Genomic DNA, 18184 nt, shown 5'->3' with positions numbered 1-18184 from the left:
CATAACTACCGTAATTTGGAAGAGATTGAAACCCGCGCCTGCACACATATATTCAGACGCGCGTCCCTATAGACTAAACTCGTAATACGCATGTGCACACCATCAACGTTCTCACAGGTTCGCGTTTTTAAAGTTTTACCTAATAAAGACAATACCTTTATTCTAGAGCTGCTATAAATCCAAAACATGTCTCTGTTGCTTTGCTTTGCTTTGATTTCCTGTTGTCACTGTGAAGCCGCTTTGGAACAGTCTGCATTGTTAAAAGCGCTGTATAAATGATGACTTGACTCAAATTTATGCATTTCAATGGCAACACTGTCAACACCTTTAGCCTGCTGTGTGCGTTCATGTGTTTTGAAGGAGGCGTGGCTTTGGAGACCTGTTGAAGGAAGGGTGGGATCTCATGCTTTTCAAAGCTAACTTGCTATTGTTAGCCTCTCCGAAAATTGCCTACCCTACCTTTAATGCATTTTATAGGTTTAACAAGTCATTCAATATTAAATATTTAATGAAAAGCATTTATTTATTTATCAATTTAACAGTTACTATTTAGAATGTGAGTGTTTTGAAAGACACTACAGTACAGGTCAAAAGTTTGGAAACATTACTATTTTTAATGTTTTTGAAAGAAGTTTCTTCTGCTCATCAAGCCTGCATTTATTTGATCAAAAATACAGAAAAAAATGTAATATTGTGATATTTTATTACAATTTAAAATAATTGGTTTTCAATTTATTATACTTTAAATTATCATTTATTTCTGTGATGCAAAGCTGAATTTTCAGGATCATTACTCCAGTCTATCACATGATCCTTTAGAAATCATTCTAATATGATGATTATTATCAAAGTTGGAAACAGTTCTGCTGCTTAATATTTTTTCATAACCTGTGATACATTTTTAGGATATTTTGATGAATAAAAAGTAAAAAAATTTAAATTAAAAAAAGAAGCAATTTTTTTAAAAATAGAAATCTTTTGTAACAACAATATACACTACTGGTCAGTAATTTGGGGTCAGTAATTTTTTTCCTTCTTTTTTTGAAATAAATCAATACTTTTATTCAGCAAGGATGTATTAAATTGATAAAAAGTGATAGTAAAGAAGATTTATATTATTAGAAAATATTTTTTTATTTTGAATAAATGTAGTTCTTTTTAACCTTTTATTCATCAAATATATTAGGCAGCAGAACTGTTTCCAACACTCATAATAAATCAGAATGATTTCTAAAGGATCATGTGATAGACTGGATGTCACATGTGACACTGAAGACTGGAGCAATGATCCTGAAAATTCAGCTTTACATCACAGGAATAAATGATTTTTTAAAGTATATTCAAATAGAAAACTATTATTTTAAGTTGTAATAATATTTCACAATATTACTGTTTTTTTCTGTATTTTTGATCAAATAAACGCAGCCTTGATAAGTATTAGAGACTTCTTTCAAAAATATAAAAAAACATAATGTTTCCAAACTTTTGACCTGTACTGTATATACACACCTATTCTGCTGCTGCAAGAATAGGTGTGTATATACAGTAATGATTTTTATACTGTACAAACTGTTTATTATATGCCCTACCCCTAAACACAACCCTCACAGAAAACATTCTGCATTTTTACATTTTCAGAAAACATCACTTAATATGATTTATAAGCCTGTTTTCCTTATGGGGACCAAAATACACAGGATCAAATATTTCTGGTATTACTGTCATAACCAGGGAATATATCACAACCAGGGAACACACACAGACAGTGCATATATATATATATATATATATATATATATATATATATATATATATATATATATCGATAGATTGATATAGATTGTTCTTACTTTAAAAGTAAATCCTTGTAATAATGACTATCTTAATAATATAGTTGAGAATGCTAATACTGTGTGACATATGTCTGGTGTCATTGAAGGGGTAATTGAGCCTAAATGATGGCTGTGGGGCTTTCTGGAGCAAATATAAAGTTGGGAAACACTCAAACTCTATATTCCCAACTCAGACTCTCAAATCAGCCCATCGCGATTCCGGTTTAATACTGTCGCTGAGAATATGAACATTCTTTGAAGCTCTTTGGAGACCATCATTTGATTCATGTGTGACCAAATGCAAGTAGTGTTTATAGCTGTATAACAGTTTAAGTGCTTTCTTCTGAAATATTGGTTGGTTTTAAGACGTATGGACAGAAATTAGAGGAAGGAGTGTTTCATTCACCAATGTCTTAGTTTATTTCGAATTACTTATTACAATCACAGCTGTTGATTATGAAACTTTATTGCAGATTTACACATCTCGTGTTTACCTCTCAGTGGCCAGAGTGCCTCATAAAAATGAGGAATTATCAAATGCACTTTCAAAAATAAAACAAAATTCCTTTCTGCCTGAAACAGGAAAAAAAAAATCACATGGTTCAGCCGAGCCTTTTAAGGATGGAGCTAAATCTGACATCACGTATGATCACGCACCTTTCTCGCTTCTATAAAATGCCAACATGCTCGAACGCTCACACTTCACCTACCTAAAGCCATCTTTCTCTCTGGTAAACCAGGTCAACAAACAAAAAGCAATTATGTTAGGCAGCTGCCGCCTGGGAGTGGGTAATTACAGTGCAGTGTGGACAGCTTCATTCTAAACAGGTACTAAAAGCATCATTAATCATTTCCATCATGATGCTTCAGTCCGTTAAGGATCACGTGACGCGCCGCCGAGGGCCCGCCAGGGATAGAGGCAGGCTGCTGTGGGAGATGCCGGCGTGTGATTGGCTGCTGGCAGAAGTCCTTGCGGAGGTCAGCCAGTCAGCAGGCCTGACCCGCCAATGACCTTGTATCACTTGACCTTTGAAGGGCTCAGGATCACGCCTTGATATCGGCTGGGCAGCGAGCGATGCAGAGGGAGGGAAAGATAAATGGCCCAGTGGAGGAGAGGAATGGTGGAGGGATGGATGAATAGGAGAGAGGGGGAAGACGGTTAAGATGAAAAATAAAACAGTGGGTTGATTGAGCACCAGGGCTTTTCCCCTATGCACTGACTGACCAATAGAAATGTATAATTATTATGCTGTATAGGTATACAGCATTTTAAGTATTTTGTATCACATTGAATTTGAATGATTTATTTGCATATATATGCGTGTTTGTGTGTGTGTGTGTGTATATATGTACATATAGGGGGTTTCCCCATGCACCGACTGGCCAATAGAAATGCACATCATTATCATGCAGTATAGCTCTTCTGCTAATGCATTTTTAGGTCACGAAACTTTTTTTCTTCCTTTAATTTGTCTGTATTTCTATACAATGGGCACATGAATATTCATGCAAAAATGGTGCAAAATTGATTATCATTGTGCAATTGTTTTATTCATTTACCATATTAACCCAATTCATGACTTTCAGGTGCGTCGCTGTGATAATGGGACGGTTGCATCCGTCGGAAGGTTCTGTTCCTGTTGGACATGGATCGGTAGATTGGGCACAATGTCTTATTGGAAGACAGACAGAAAGACGGCGTCCTCTGCTCTTCTCATCTCCCCCTCCACCTCCTCGTGTGTCTGTGAGGCTATCACTATGGCAACCTCACCGAAGGCAGAAGGGAAGTGTGTGTGTGTGTGTGTTTGGGGGGTTGGCGTACTTCAGACAAATAAGCATTGCAGGGCTCATTTATTCATTTTTGGTTAGCTGAAAATGTGAACATGAAAGGTCAAATATGCTTGTGTTTGCATATTTGTTTTGCACTTTTGTTTACAGCAGGCGTTCAATATGGAAGGTATGAAATAAAAGGTTTGTTTTGGTGAATGATGAAATGGAACAAAACATATGGCATTGAAATTGCTCCTTGTTTCCGTTAAGAGAAAGCCTTGAAATATTGCTATTAATTTTTTCCACATTGCTCTTTGTTTTATGAAGAATATGCCTCTTGCTTTTGTGCAATAAATGTAGTGTTTTTTTTCCTTTATGTTTTTGTAGCCCAAATATCTGCATCAGCAAAAATATACATGCTCTCTTGTTGCCTTGCTTTTAGGTCCCAGTAGTGCTAGTCTGCAACTTTTCAAAGGGCAATCCAAACTTTGAGAGTCCGCAGTGCTACACCATAGAGGTCAGCATGGGATCCACACATAAAGGCCTCCTTTATATATGCCAGTGACACTTACAGAGGAAGAGCTTGTAGGACCATATGAGTTGCACTGTCACATTCACATCACCTACATTCTTTAAAATAAAGGTTCCAAGAGTGTTTTTACAGCAACGCTATGGAAGAACCTTTCGTCAGTTCTTAAAAGAACCGTTTTTCGTGCGAGTAACATGAAGAACCCATTTCCACTGTAAATAACCTTTTGTGCAATGGAAAGGTTCCATGGATGTTAAACGTTCTTTATAACACCATAGATGCCAAGAACACACATTTTTAATAGTGTAGTGCACTGGTTTGAATGCAAACCCCCCCTGAACGTAACCTTGACACAGTTTCACCTCGGTAAGCGTCTCCCATTCTCTTCCTCGTTCGGATTCCTAGACCCTGGGCTCCTTTCTCTCCGTTCTCCCCCTCCCCCTTCTCAGAGAGCGCAATTTCTTAGCCAGCTAGAAGTGCTGAGTGCTGCTGTTTGCTTTGTACACAGAAATTCGCTGAGGCTGTAAGCTGTCCCCAAACATCTGTTCTCTGGAGTCGTAAATGGTAGGAGAAACGAGGGCTAGAAAATGGTCTGCGTGTGCACGCCCCTGAGCGTTATATATATATGCAAGGTGCCTTAAGACCTTCCCTCTAACTTCCGCCTTTTACGTGTGCGGTTGACAAGCAAAAACAAACGAGTATCAGTTCTTCATTTTACTGCTTGCGATGCATAAGAACTGATACAATGCGTGTTTGTACTGGAGACTGTGTGTGGGATGTGAAGAGGTGTTGGAAGCTGTGTGCCTCCTTTTGTTAGTGTACAACAGTAACCAGCCATTTTAAGGACCACCCATCAGAATCAGCCATTATCAGAGGCCGCCACTGAAACGGACAGAATGAGGACGACTATATTTTTAAATAACCAATTGACATAGCTATACTAAATGCATATAAACATGTTCTGAACATGTTTGCTTTGTAAGTATTTTGAACGATTTTTTACTGAATTAAAATAAAAATATTTTCCCCATATTTCAATAATTTCATATTAAATTGTGATGCCTATAATTAGGTGAAACTGTATGTGATGATTTTTCTATGTTGTTATACAGTAGTCAACATTTGAAATGGATCAAAAAAAGTTCATCAAAGTTGTCCTATGACAAGAATGGGTATTGTTCAAAATTCATGTATAACTTTGGTGAAAGGTTTTGATCCACTTCAAATGTTGACTACTGTGTGTGTGTGTGTGTGTGTGTGTGTATGCATGTATATATGTATATATAATATTAAAATCATCCCAGATAGTTTCCCCTATATATATTCATATATTTACACACACACACACACACACACACACACACACACACACACACACACACACACACACACACACACACACACACACACACACACACACACACACACACACACACACACACACACACACACACACACACACACACACACACAATGTATATGTGTGTGTATTATTAAAAGGCATAAGCACAGTGTTTTTAAATGTTCATATTTAAATCTAATCATCATTATTTTCATATATTACATTGTTTTATAGTATAGGAATGTGCGCAATTGATGAAGCTGAATGTTCTGTAATTTTGACTACACTTTTGCATGAATGTGATGCCAGTCAACATAACATTTTGTTATTCCTATAAAATAATAATTATTATTACTACTTTTTATTTACTTAACCTATTTTTATTAGCTGATTAACAAATGTTTGTTAGTTTAAAATAAAATCTTACTTTAAGTAAATATCAGTATTTTAATTGTTCACTTTTTTATTACCAGTTACTTGTAAAGGTAAATTAAATATTACCTTTAAACTTCAGTTTGTGTGGCTGACACTAGCAGAACACTACAGATTTTTCTCTCGGTGTATTTGCATCTAGTCATTGCTGCTCACTCAGACTCAACTGATATTAGGCCTTTAATACATAAAATAATGTATGGCTTTGGTCATCATCCCAAGAGCATCGCTATAAGCGAGGTAAAATCGTTTCCTCTCAATTACTGAGTAAAATGCAACAGTGCAGTGAGGATTAGACTTGATTCTATCACGTTATCTATTTCTGCACCCACGTGCCATAACGTGGGCATTAAGCCCCTGCACGCGGGTGTAACTGAGCTAAAACGCACACATCAGATTGTGAAGGTGAAATCTAATGAGCTATAGCATTCTAGAGAAAAAAAACGTTCTTCCTGAAAGCTGTACATATTCATGCGTCAAACGTTTCGAGAAAGAATCTACAGTATCGTAAACAAGCCTATGCTTTTATCTCTCCTAAACCTGGGAACATTAAGTCCGCATTCACGCTCTCAAGCGCACAAAAATAAGTCTAATTTATTTTTTTTTAAATGAAAAAAGTTACTTGGAAGGTTTCATTATTCATAAAAAAAGGTGATCATATAATCTTCTTTGTTTTAATGTCAACTTTTTTCTATCTTCAAAAAACTTGACCAGAAAAGATTATGGATCAAATCATATAAAGAAAACGTATCAATAATTGTGTTATTTTATTGTTATTACATATTATATTCAATTGAAACGATACGTTAATAAATGGTCTTATTCTATAATTTTGCACAATTTTAATTAACTAGAAGCCTACACTGTAACATAAACATTTTAAAATTGAAAGAAGTGTGAAAGACGCTGCAACACATATTAATAATGCAGCCTTTTCTCTGTGAGTCACTGACCGGGTCACTGCTGTCTCGAGGCAGAACAGAGGTCAAGAGGTGAAAGGTGAACTCTGGAGTAACTGCATATATTAGCAGGCTCAGGCATGCGAGTCGTGCTTCGTGCATATAGGGTTCCTAACATGGCGAGAATACATGTTTTAAGTAGACCGACGTAAAAAAGCGTTTCGAGGAACGCTTATTTCAATTCATTTTAGTCGCCGGTATATTGTTTGATTAACTCATCTCGATTTTAATGCTGCTAGACAATTGTAAGGGCATTTAATATAATTTAAGAAGACTCATTTCCACTGTTCAGATAATTAATCTCTTCCCTGGACTTCCCTGCTTTTATTTAGAGGGGGTAATATGCAAAATCCTTCAAATTAAAATGATCTTTGACGATTGTTATGCAAACAAACAAAATGGAATTCATGCAGTGAAAAAACTGTTCATTTTAAAGGGACAGTATATTGTCTTTCAGTTTGATGTTGTGAAGAATCTGACATCTTAATTTCAGTGATTTCACTGAAAACAATAAATGAGTGAAAAAAATATAGCTTGCATTTAAATGCTGCAATTATTCAACCCATCACGAAAAATCTATTAAAATTCAATCAGCTTAAATCCACCCAACATCGATAAATCGATCGTTTAGAAATGACGATAATGCCCTCTCTTATTCCAGATCAAATATTGTGTCAATCCACGAATAGAATAGTGACAAAAGGGGAGAAACTGCAGGGCAAATAACTCCATGTTTATCCATATAACATTTTAAAATGATAAAGTATATCTGAAAGATGCCACATGAATAAAAAACACTGAGGATATGCATTCGAAATGTAAACGGTGCCAAAAAAACAAATAAATCACAAGTCTCATTTTATTCGTCACCGTTTTTCTAGCTCTCAATGCACTGCTTTGATGCTATATCAAAGTGAGGAGTTGGTATCAGAAGGTTCAACCCGTGGCACTCGATTTAACCTCTTCCAGCAATAAATTGGTGAAAATACACGGCTAAGTGGAGGCACTTTGTACGTTGACAGGTTTTCGCCATTATTTAGAAAGACGAGTATCACCGATCATCGTGCGGCGCTCTTTATTTGCAGATAAAAGCACAAGCAGCATGAATATGACAGACACAGTATGTCTGCGAAACGGCAGCAAACCTGTTGAGTGTTTCTGAATGTGTGCAGCCTGCGCTCGTGCATGCGCGCGACTCAATCTGTCCGCATGCACGTTAAAGATGCTTTATTCCATAAATAATTACATTTTTTAATTGCATTAAATAAATTACATCAAATGGTAGTTCAAAAATAATTAAGCCTACCTTTTCTCAGATATGCAGTTCGCTACTTGTTAAAAATAAAATGATAGGCTATGATGCCTTTTAACCAATCAACACGGTTTTTGTTTTAGAGCCTGGAAGAATAACCTGAGCAGTGTCAGAAATAATAATCTATTATTTATTTATTTTTTAAATTAAGAGGCAATAATTGACCTCTAGGCATTTTTTCTTATCATCTAGAAAACATACAGTAGGCCTATACACTGTACATTATTATTATTAACTATTTTAAACACACACTTAGGCATAGAATATAACGCAATAATAGTTTATATAAAATATAAAAAACCGAGTCGTCATTTTTTTCTTGCATTTCCCCCCACTTTTATTTTATTTGAAATAAATATCAATTTTGTCACTTTTCTTTGCACTTTTACCCTGATTAATTTATGACCCTGATTAGATCTATAAATTCGAACGATTCATTTTCTGATCTTTAATAACAGAAGCAAATTCATAATGACAAAACAGGTAGCAAATAAAACACTTAAGATATCAAAAAGAAGACTATTAAGTGCGTTTTTATTTCTCCGCTTGACTCAACAGGTGAGCAAACATTTTTTTTTATCATAGAGAGAGTTACTGCTTTAATTTCTTAAAAAATACAGTTGAATGGATAAATTAATATGTATGTTTAGGGGCAAACTTAATTTTGTGTGTGTAAATACTTTTTTTGTCAATAGAATCACTCTCTTGCTCTCGCGCATGATATTCACGTGATTGTTAACATTTTTTAGCCTATAGCAGCAGTGCTCAAAATCTTACCCTACTGAAATTATCTTTTGTCAGGAGATGAACAAGTGTGTGTGTTTTTCGAGTCCTCATCACTGCCAGTAATCAGCATTAATCCAGGAACGAGGCCCTCCCGCAGCATTTTCTTCTGTTTCATGCGTCTGTTCTGAAACCAGATCTTCACTTGAGTCTCGCTCAGTTGGAGAGTGTTCGCGATCTCTATCCGTCTAGCTCGAGTCAGGTATTTGTTGAAATGAAACTCCTTTTCCAGTTCTGTGAGTTGTTTGGTGGTAAAATTAGCTCGCGGGGCTCCACTCGAGGGGTCCTCGTCAGCATCTCGTCCGAGGTCCGTCTTCAGCTCCGGGTCCGAGCATCTCCCCAGATGTATAGCTGTTAAGGAAATGCAATAGGCCTACATATTAATACATTTAAAAAAACACAGGTTTAATTCATTGCTTACCATCCTTGAATGAAAAGAAAAACAACGATTTCATAATTATTTTATATTCATATTAATCTCGTATGGAACGTCACCTGCAATTTTGTTAACAAACACGGAAAATAAAACACGTAAACTTTTTTTACTGTTAGTATTACTGTTAATACATTTGCTGTTAATATATTCAGTTATACAATTGTTACCTAAAATATTATTGGCATTATTAAATTTTAAGCCGCGAACAATTGGAAACGAATTTATCGGTACTGATTTATAAAAAGAGCACCATATCAATATAATAGCCTACTATTTTATTATATCTTAGTTATGCAATATGATTTTATATTCATAACACACCATACGTATGAATATAAAACAGTGCAAATAGAGTAGGCTACAATATAATAGTATTATATTCATATGTGCTCATGTCTTATTTGAGATTTATAAATAACTACACTGTAAAACAAAAAGTTGCTGCCTTACATTAAGTACAATCAAGTTGGATGTGTAAATAATTTCAACTTAAATTGCATTAAACTGACTTAAAAAATGTATCTTGTAGCCTATAACATAAAAAAAGTTGAAAATTGCTTAACTTATTTTGATGGTATAATGTCTTGATCATATATATATATATATAGTAGTCTATTACAAGGATTAAAAGTGAGTTTAACAATGATATTTGAACCTTCCACATCTGCCTTTTGGTTGAGACAGGAATATGTTTTTTGAGAAAGTAAAAGAAATACATTTTCAAGTTTCACTCTCAGAAAAAAAGGTACAAAAGCTGTCGCTGTGGCGGTACCTTTTCAAAAGGTACACTTTTGTACCTAAAGCGTACATATTAGTCCCTCAAAGGTACATATGTACTCAAAAGTGTACCTTTTGAAAAGGTACCGCCACAGCGACAGCTTTTGTACCTTTTTTTCTGAGAGTGTTGATTAGCTATATGCAAAATCTCTGAACTGTAATATGACACTGAAAAGCCTTTATTTTCTTCCATATAGACAACTTACCAAGTAAAATTTATTTGCTTCAACATTTTTCTTTTTCTACAGCAGAAATTATATTTGCTAGGCATTTTTCATTGAGGATGAGTTTTTGATTTCTTGACCTTCATCTGTATGCAAACCCTGTCTCAGTAAGCTAAATAAAGGACTGTCTGTTTGCTCCTCACAGATGACTATAGGTCAGGGGTCGCATGCACTGTCCATCACAGCCTGTCATAAAAATATTCCAAAGTTGCTGCTTTCCAGTTTTTCCATTTTGCCCAACATTGAATTTCCTGTAAATGAAAAAAGAAAAAAACCTAGTGCACCTAAATGTGCCTTTCTCTACAGTGTTAATTTTAGAATAGCATTAAATCTGCAGTTTAACAGAGCTAGTCAACTAACAGCTGTCTTAATGGAAATCAAACTCATGTTTTGTTGTTTGCTTGTGGTGTTTGCTTTTGGAAGCTCACAGGAAGTTGCACATTCCTTTACGGCACACACACACACACACACACACACACACACACACACACACACACACACACAGGGGTCGGATGGGAAAATCCCCAGGGGTGTTACAGACGCATTGAGCCCTCCCTCACATACTGCTACAGTTGCAAGTGTCTCTCTAACCTCCATGCCATCTGCGCACCACGTGTATGTTTCTGTGTGTGTGTGTGTTTTTGGTCATGTCATTGCAGTCATGGACGTACAGTCTGACCCGACGCAGGATTTACAAAGACAAAAGCCAAATAAATGCACAATGCTTTGGTTGCAAATGCAATAACAAAATACTAATATCTTCCTAAAATACTTCCTTTTGTTATTGCAACTAAAACATTGTATATTTATTTGACATTTCTTTGCATTTACCTGCTTGAGGTCCATGAGAATTTTCAATTAAAACACTTCCCAATGAAATGAATAAACTCTACATGTCACTAATAGCAATCCCTCACCCTTTCTCATAGGCTTAGAGCACAAACAGTTGGTCTTTATCTCGCTCTCGCTGTGCAACTGAAAGTAAACAAACAGATGAAAAAAAGCAATTGTAGGGTCACCTCTAATATTCACAAGGGATATTCTAACAATCAGTGCATTCACTGACAAATATGAAGTAATTAAGCAATTTCCTTAGGAAATAAAAAAGTGTGCATGAAAACACTGATGAATGAGTTACTGGATAATAGAATTGGCAGTCGCCAGAAGGCATAAAGGAATCAAACGAAACATTTGAGGAATGACTTGCAAACTTGGAAATGGCCAACCAGTCAGAGGGATGACGTGCCCCACTAAGCCTAAAAGAGAGCAGGGGAATGGGGGGTGGGGGATCGATACAGATTGCCTCGGTCATCTTGGCATCCAGCCCACAGTAATTCAGGTGCTGTCAGGGTATAATTGAAGAATGACACACCGGGACTGTGTGCACTGTACTGGGGGATCCAGTCAGACACTCTGTGTAAGCTTTTAGTCATGTTGAGTGTAGGAAACATTTGATGTTGCCCAGTAAGAACAATAACCCTCACAATGCATGGAATCTCTGACTTAACGGGATCGTTCACACAAAAATGAAAATTCTACCATCATTTACTCAGCCGCATGTCGTTCCAAACCCATTTGACTTGCAAAGAGGAATGCTGTGAAAAATGTCTCATCAGTCGAATTCAATGGGGTCCAATGTTCTTCATAATATCTTCTTTTATGAGGAAAAAAAGAAAGTCATACAGGTGAACTATCCCTTTAATGTTTTTCCCTTTAATATTAATCTTTTTTCTTTTTCATTAGGTTATAATGAACTTCAGTAAAGGAGCTGGCAATAAACATTCGCCCTACCATTTAACATTTGACTTTGGCTGCTGTGTTGATGTGAGTATTATCTTAAGCACTTGTTGACAGACCTCTCATATATCATCATACAACGCTTTCTCCATAAGGCTTGCCATAAAACCAAGACATTAAGCACAGAGGGAGAGCCACAACTTATAGTGACCATTTTATTTTATGCTCCTCTTCAAAGGGAAAATTCACCCCGAAATTAAATCATTTACTCACCCTCGTGTCATTCCAAACCTGTATGCATGTCTCCATGGAATCCAAAAGTCAATGGGATCCAATGTTGTTTGGAACACACCATTCTTGTAAATATCTTCTTTTGTGTTCCGCACAAGAAAGAAATGCTTACAATGACATGAGGGTGAGTAAATTATGTTAGATTTTTGGGTGAACTATCCCTTTAAGCCTTATGCGCTTAAAGGGAGAGTGAAGTTCAAATCTAGGTAAGAATGAGAGCAAAAAGTTGTAGGCTTTTCTATTATATTATAGTATAGTATATTATATATGTGGGTGGACAGGCAGGAGCAAAACAAACAGCAGACAAAACAGTACACAAATTGTGAACGCCTGGCCTTGCCGCCATTCAAGCATTTGGGATTTGATATAGCAGGCCTTCCTATCCTATTTCATGACCACAGCTGTTGTTCATACGCTGGGCGATATAGCCCGAAATGACCTTTTCGCTGACATATTTGCCTGTGAGTTATTTTAGATCATCAGTGTGGCCTGGCCAGACATTCTTCTCCCTGACAGTCTGGAAACCATATGAATGCTGGATTACCGATTCGTAGGAAATGACAACTCAAACAGGGCTCATCTTGGTTTTACCATCAACCTATTACATATATTGTGATTTACTGAGGGGGACGAGCGATTCACAATTTAACGCACGGCTCTCACAACAAACATGAAATACTTTGACATAATACAGGTCAAATGTCATTGAGCGTGACATTTTATGAGCACATGTCAAGTAACTCACATTTGAACTGCATTAAACGCAGACCTATCCAATCATTACTCTGGTTAAGGATTATGCTGAGATTCTGACAGACATTTTCCGACATTCAAAATAGAAAATTAATTGCAGCATATAAACATTGGACTCTATTAAGATTTAGGGCTCTGTCGAGGAAAAGTGTTCCTCCGAAGTTTATTTGGCTCTGAATGGAGAGCTAGGGGGTGCTGGACTCCTTTAAATATAGCCTGGGCTGCTTCTTGTCAATGAGAGAATTTTTAAAGGGATGAACATAGAGAATAGAATGAAATGGAAAGTGCTATTTATAAAAATGGAGGAATTCTGCCTGGCATGTTGTTGCTGACCCATTTATGCACCAGAGCGGATCTTATGTATTACACTATCCTTAATTTGTAAAGGTTTCTCCATAAAACAAGCAGCCTGATTTGTGAAGCAAGAACTATCTGTCCCTGATATGTGCCACATCTGCAGAGGATGTTTCATAAACTGCTTCATACTTTTGCTTGCATATGTATGTGTGTATTTATACACACACACACTCGCATATATAATATATATAATTATTATAATAATATATATACACACAGGCCTATACATATGGCTCAGATTATTTGACCTTAGCATTTTACTTTTTATTTAAGTACATGATGGTTTCACTATATTATTTTTAGGTGATTACATGATGTAGGGAGGTTTTGAGGTGGTGATATTAGCTAAACCCTATATGCATGTAAGCCTACAAACCTGTTGATATGGGTAAATTTAAAGTGAGGATTGATTTATAGTGAGGACCACTTTAAATTTTCTCATAAGTCGACACTCTTCACTATATTTGTAAGTACGTGTTTAAAAAGTTGGCCTTCACAAGTATAGCCAAACTTACACACTCATAGCTCCTCCTCCAAGTATTAATTTCTGCTTGCTGAAAAGTTACTGTCCAACTGTGGATACACTACTTTCTTAAAATCATTTTATAATTGAAAAACACAATTAGCAATCGCATTACATTTTAAACCACATCACAAGGATTTAAAAGAAAATTAGCCGAGAATATGGCCACTCGGTCAATTAAGGTGCGCTGCAGAAAAGTTCGTCGAACTAGAAAACTAGTCAACTTACCTGTACGGGACTGATTTCTCCTCACTCTCATCCAGTCGAATGTCTTTTCACTGTGCAAGGTCTCATTTAACGTGTTTAGAGCCTCGTGCCTGGTGCTTTTGTCCTGAACTGGAGGGTGATGCACTGGGCCGTCGCATGTGCGCGCAACGAGGTGTGTGTTGTTGACAGGGCCGAGTTCACAAAGCGCGCCGGAGAAAGTTCTTAAAGTGTCTGAGGAAGGCGAAAAGCCCGTTCTGGAGAGACCCTGCTCACGACAGCTTTGGAAGGAGGGGACTTGGGGTCGAACGGGGTGCACTGGTCTATAGAAGTCTTGGTTATGGGGGAAGGGGGGTCTGGTCGAGTTAGCAGGACCAGGGTCCTCACAGGGCTTTGAACACGCGCCTGTGGTCGTGGCACTGAGATTCGTGAAGTGATATTGAAGAAAATCCTCCTCGGTGTTGTTGACATGTCCCTCCTCTCTGCTTGGGAAGTCAGTAGCAGCTCCGTGGTCCTGATGCAGACGCATTACTCCAGTAGCATGATAGCCCTTGAAAAGTGACGTTGTGTCCCTGAACCCTTGATAAGAATTCATGGCTGCATCTCATATATTCCAGATTTTCATTCGAGGCTGGACGCGACAGAAACTCCATCCACAGATGCCACACATAGCGCGCAAGAGGACAGAGGCTCAGATCTAGACAGGGACATGCCTTGTAGAAACATTCGATCGGTGATGGATGGGGATGACGTGCCCTCTAACTCTTGGCCAATAGCCGGACATCTCCTTCATCTGAGTGAGCGTTAATTTACCAAAGCAAGCAAGTTTGAATGACTTATTTGACCTGCTAATAAGGTCTCGTGGAGTGTGTGTGCGCTCGCGCGTGCGCGAAGAAGGGTCAACATCAGTACTGCATTTCATAGTGGAAAATATTGAATTTAATAAAAGCGCATTACATTACGCTGGATGATTTCTGTTCATTTTGCACAAATGTCAAGGCATTTGTGAAAAGTCACATTTAGGATATTAATAGATTCTTTGTTCTGTTTGTTTCAGATCCAACTCATTTAATTTCCTTAACGGGTAGTTTTGTGTTTTAAATTTAAGTTAACCAAAAAATATAATTTCGACACATGTTGTCTTCATATTGTTTTTTTTTTCCCACTCTCTCGGAAGGCCCAGTCCGTTTTAAATTAGCAGGCACAGAAAATCAATGACATGTTTAGTCAGTATTGCAGCCTTAGCTTACCCGAATAAGGTCTTAAGCCTGCATTGTCAATAGTTGTTAATGGGAAAGCCATGGATATTGTGGTTCATGCCTATTAATTCATGTAAACTTTGAAAAGAATCTCATAAACGTATATCTCCCAACCCACGTTAACACAATTGCATTCCTCCTTGTGCTATTTTAAACTCCGATCTATTTATCTTTAAAACAGATTTGTTCAACGCAAAGAGTCTCCATACTTCGCAAAAAACTGAAACTCTGTGTAGAATTCTATGGCCACGGGTAATCTAACATAACAGCTGAAATGATGTTAAAAGTGAATCATAAAGTAATTGTATGAGATTTCTGAGTGATTATCTGTGCTCTAAACAGCTGTCGTCGCAGGTCATTCGGCGGTCAGATGATAATTAGCAGCTGCCTCCCTTGCAATAATCAACCGCTTCATACCAAAAGTATTTCACCTTTTATTTTTAGAAATACTTATTTTTCAAAACAAATGGCAAGCTAAACTGACAATATATTTTTTAAAAGTGTTCAGTTCGTTAAATATAGTCGTTTCATAAAAATAAGAAAAAGTACAAAGAGTTTTATTTTAGGGTAAGTTTAATATGCTAAACTTTATTATACACTTGCTGCCTTTTGGATATTGTATAAAAGAAAGAAAAAACTTTTCACTGTTCTCATTCTAAGTGGAATTTCTCTTGTAATTTCAAATAAACTATTTAGTATTAATTAATACTAAATAGTAGGCTAATAAGTAGCGTACACATCCTTAAAAGGAGTTTTTGACCAGCCTTTGTTACTTTGGTCGAGAAGAAATAACTATTATGGAGTTTCATTCATTCTCTATTTGTTTTCTTTTTCTTTTTTCCATCAGATTTGAATTTTTGTAACTTCAAGCAATAATTGGATGAGCCTATTACACTTGAGGATGGTGAAATATACACTGTAAAATGTATATGATCAATAAGTTATGACCACAAATGTTTTTACATTGCTTAAACTCGTCAAAGTAAGTCAAGCAATTTTAAACTTTTTTATAAGTTTTACAAGATTCAACAGTTTTGTTTTTTTTAAACAGTATATGCATATGAGTATGGAATATAATAATTGATGTTAATTTTTAGTTTTTTTTTCCAGTTAACCTAATATGTGATTCATGTGGTATTGTAACGTCTTAATTTACTGGATAAATTCAAGCCAAAATATTATGAAAGATGTCCTTATAAGATACCCTTTGAACTTTTAAAGCCTTGCTTAGTTAATCTTGACTGTTTGCATGTCTAAAATATGAGAATTTTTTACTTAAACATGTGCATTCCATTATGTTTTTATGTGACATTTCAAAAAGTTTCTCCAAACTCATAGAGCATTAGACGGAGAACACCAGAGATATTAGCTTCAGAGGTTACAACACTCTCACATCTGTTCAGAAGTGGCAGCCCCGGGTTCCCTTGTAACAGATGTGGCCTTTACTTTCAGACTTGAATGGTCTTTCCTTCTTGTTAAAAAGTTTTATTGAGTCAAATGATTTCAACATTAAAATATAATACAGAAAATATAAAAACGTAGAAAATGCAGAAATGCACATTTGCATCACATTTACGTTTTGGGAGACAAAAATATAAACATTGAATTTACTGTATATATTTGGATAAAAGTGTCTGTCTGTGTTCTCTAGGTCTGGAAATCTGAAGCACTTTGGCGTTGCTCATTAAATCAGAATAAAATCAGTTTCTGGCAAAACGAGGTGAGTTTATGATGATTTTAGTTGTTTTTTACAACTAAAATCATAAAATGTATTTTATTCAAATAAAGCTGCAAATGTTAATTAGGAAAGTGAATAAAAAATAACAAGATGATTATATATTTAATAGTTATGATATTGTTTGCATTTAAACATTTGAACTACTGTACAGGACAGGAGGAGGAATTTCTGCTCATATGACCAATAAAGAGTTTTACTAGGGCTCTGCAGTGATTAAAAAACCATCTCAAATAATCAGCAATGTATAACGGTGCACTCACAACCCCAGAGATCTGGTCCCAGCTGGAAGAATAAATGGAATTCTACGGGCAGCAATGCACTGAATGACGGAGTGCAATATATCCTTTCCCTCTGTACATTTGCATGGTACACTTATCCATCTTCATGTCAGCTGTGGGGTTACCCAGGGTTCACGCGCTAGCTTGTTTCTCTCCTCTCCGCTCAATAAATAAATCTCTGCTGCTCTCTGTTTACGGGCTGAATATAAATTTGTTTGCAGTCGATCGCGGGCCTGTGTGAAGGCATTAGAAATTGTATTTCTGTAATGGGTTTCAGCATGAGGAGGTGGGGATGGGGGGAGGGGGGTATGAGGCAGGAGTTGCAGAAGTGTTTGACTGCAGGGTAGAAAAAAAAAAACAGGTGTGTGTGTGTGCACTGCTCCACCTCAATAAGATTATACACACTTTTTTATAGTCCAGATAAGATAAATTGGCTCAAGGCTGAATTTACAATGGATTTAAACTGAATTTTAATGTTATTTACTCTCATTTTATAGAGATCAAATATTAAGGGTTTATTCGTTTCTCCTCGTGCCATATGTTTGGTTAGTATAAATCGTGAGGGAAAGCGGTGTTCAACATGCCTCCATGTGTTTTCTACAGACATTTGACCTCAGTTGAACAGCTCTGGGTAAACAAGTCATCACA

General features: G+C 36.5%; 1 protein-coding gene and 1 long non-coding RNA gene across 2 annotated transcripts in view; one reads left to right on the top strand and one right to left on the bottom strand.

The window, feature by feature from the left end:
* Positions 1-3977, top strand: part of LOC308703570 — a 58213-nt gene extending 54236 nt beyond the window's left edge. Inside the window, exon 3 of the long non-coding RNA XR_014031727.1 lies at positions 3420-3977. This is a non-coding gene — a long non-coding RNA (uncharacterized lncRNA). The remainder of the gene's footprint in view (positions 1-3419) is intronic.
* Positions 3978-8480: 4503 nt separating this feature from the next.
* On the bottom strand, positions 8481-15085 carry hoxc1a (homeobox C1a). Its single transcript, XM_081387170.1, has 2 exons — positions 14286-15085; positions 8481-9310 (listed from the first exon to the last, which is right to left on the bottom strand). Exons 1-2 carry the CDS (start codon positions 14854-14856, stop codon positions 8964-8966), a joined length of 918 nt encoding a protein of 305 aa, XP_081243296.1. The 5' UTR covers positions 14857-15085; the 3' UTR covers positions 8481-8963.
* Positions 15086-18184: the final 3099 nt, after the last annotated feature.

The sequence above is a fragment of the Scardinius erythrophthalmus genome, assembly GCF_964197995.2.
Source record: "Scardinius erythrophthalmus genome assembly, chromosome: 15".
NCBI classification, from domain to species: domain Eukaryota; kingdom Metazoa; phylum Chordata; class Actinopteri; order Cypriniformes; family Leuciscidae; genus Scardinius; species Scardinius erythrophthalmus.
Note: the sequence above shows the minus strand (reverse complement) of the source record. Positions and strands in the feature narration are given on the sequence as shown.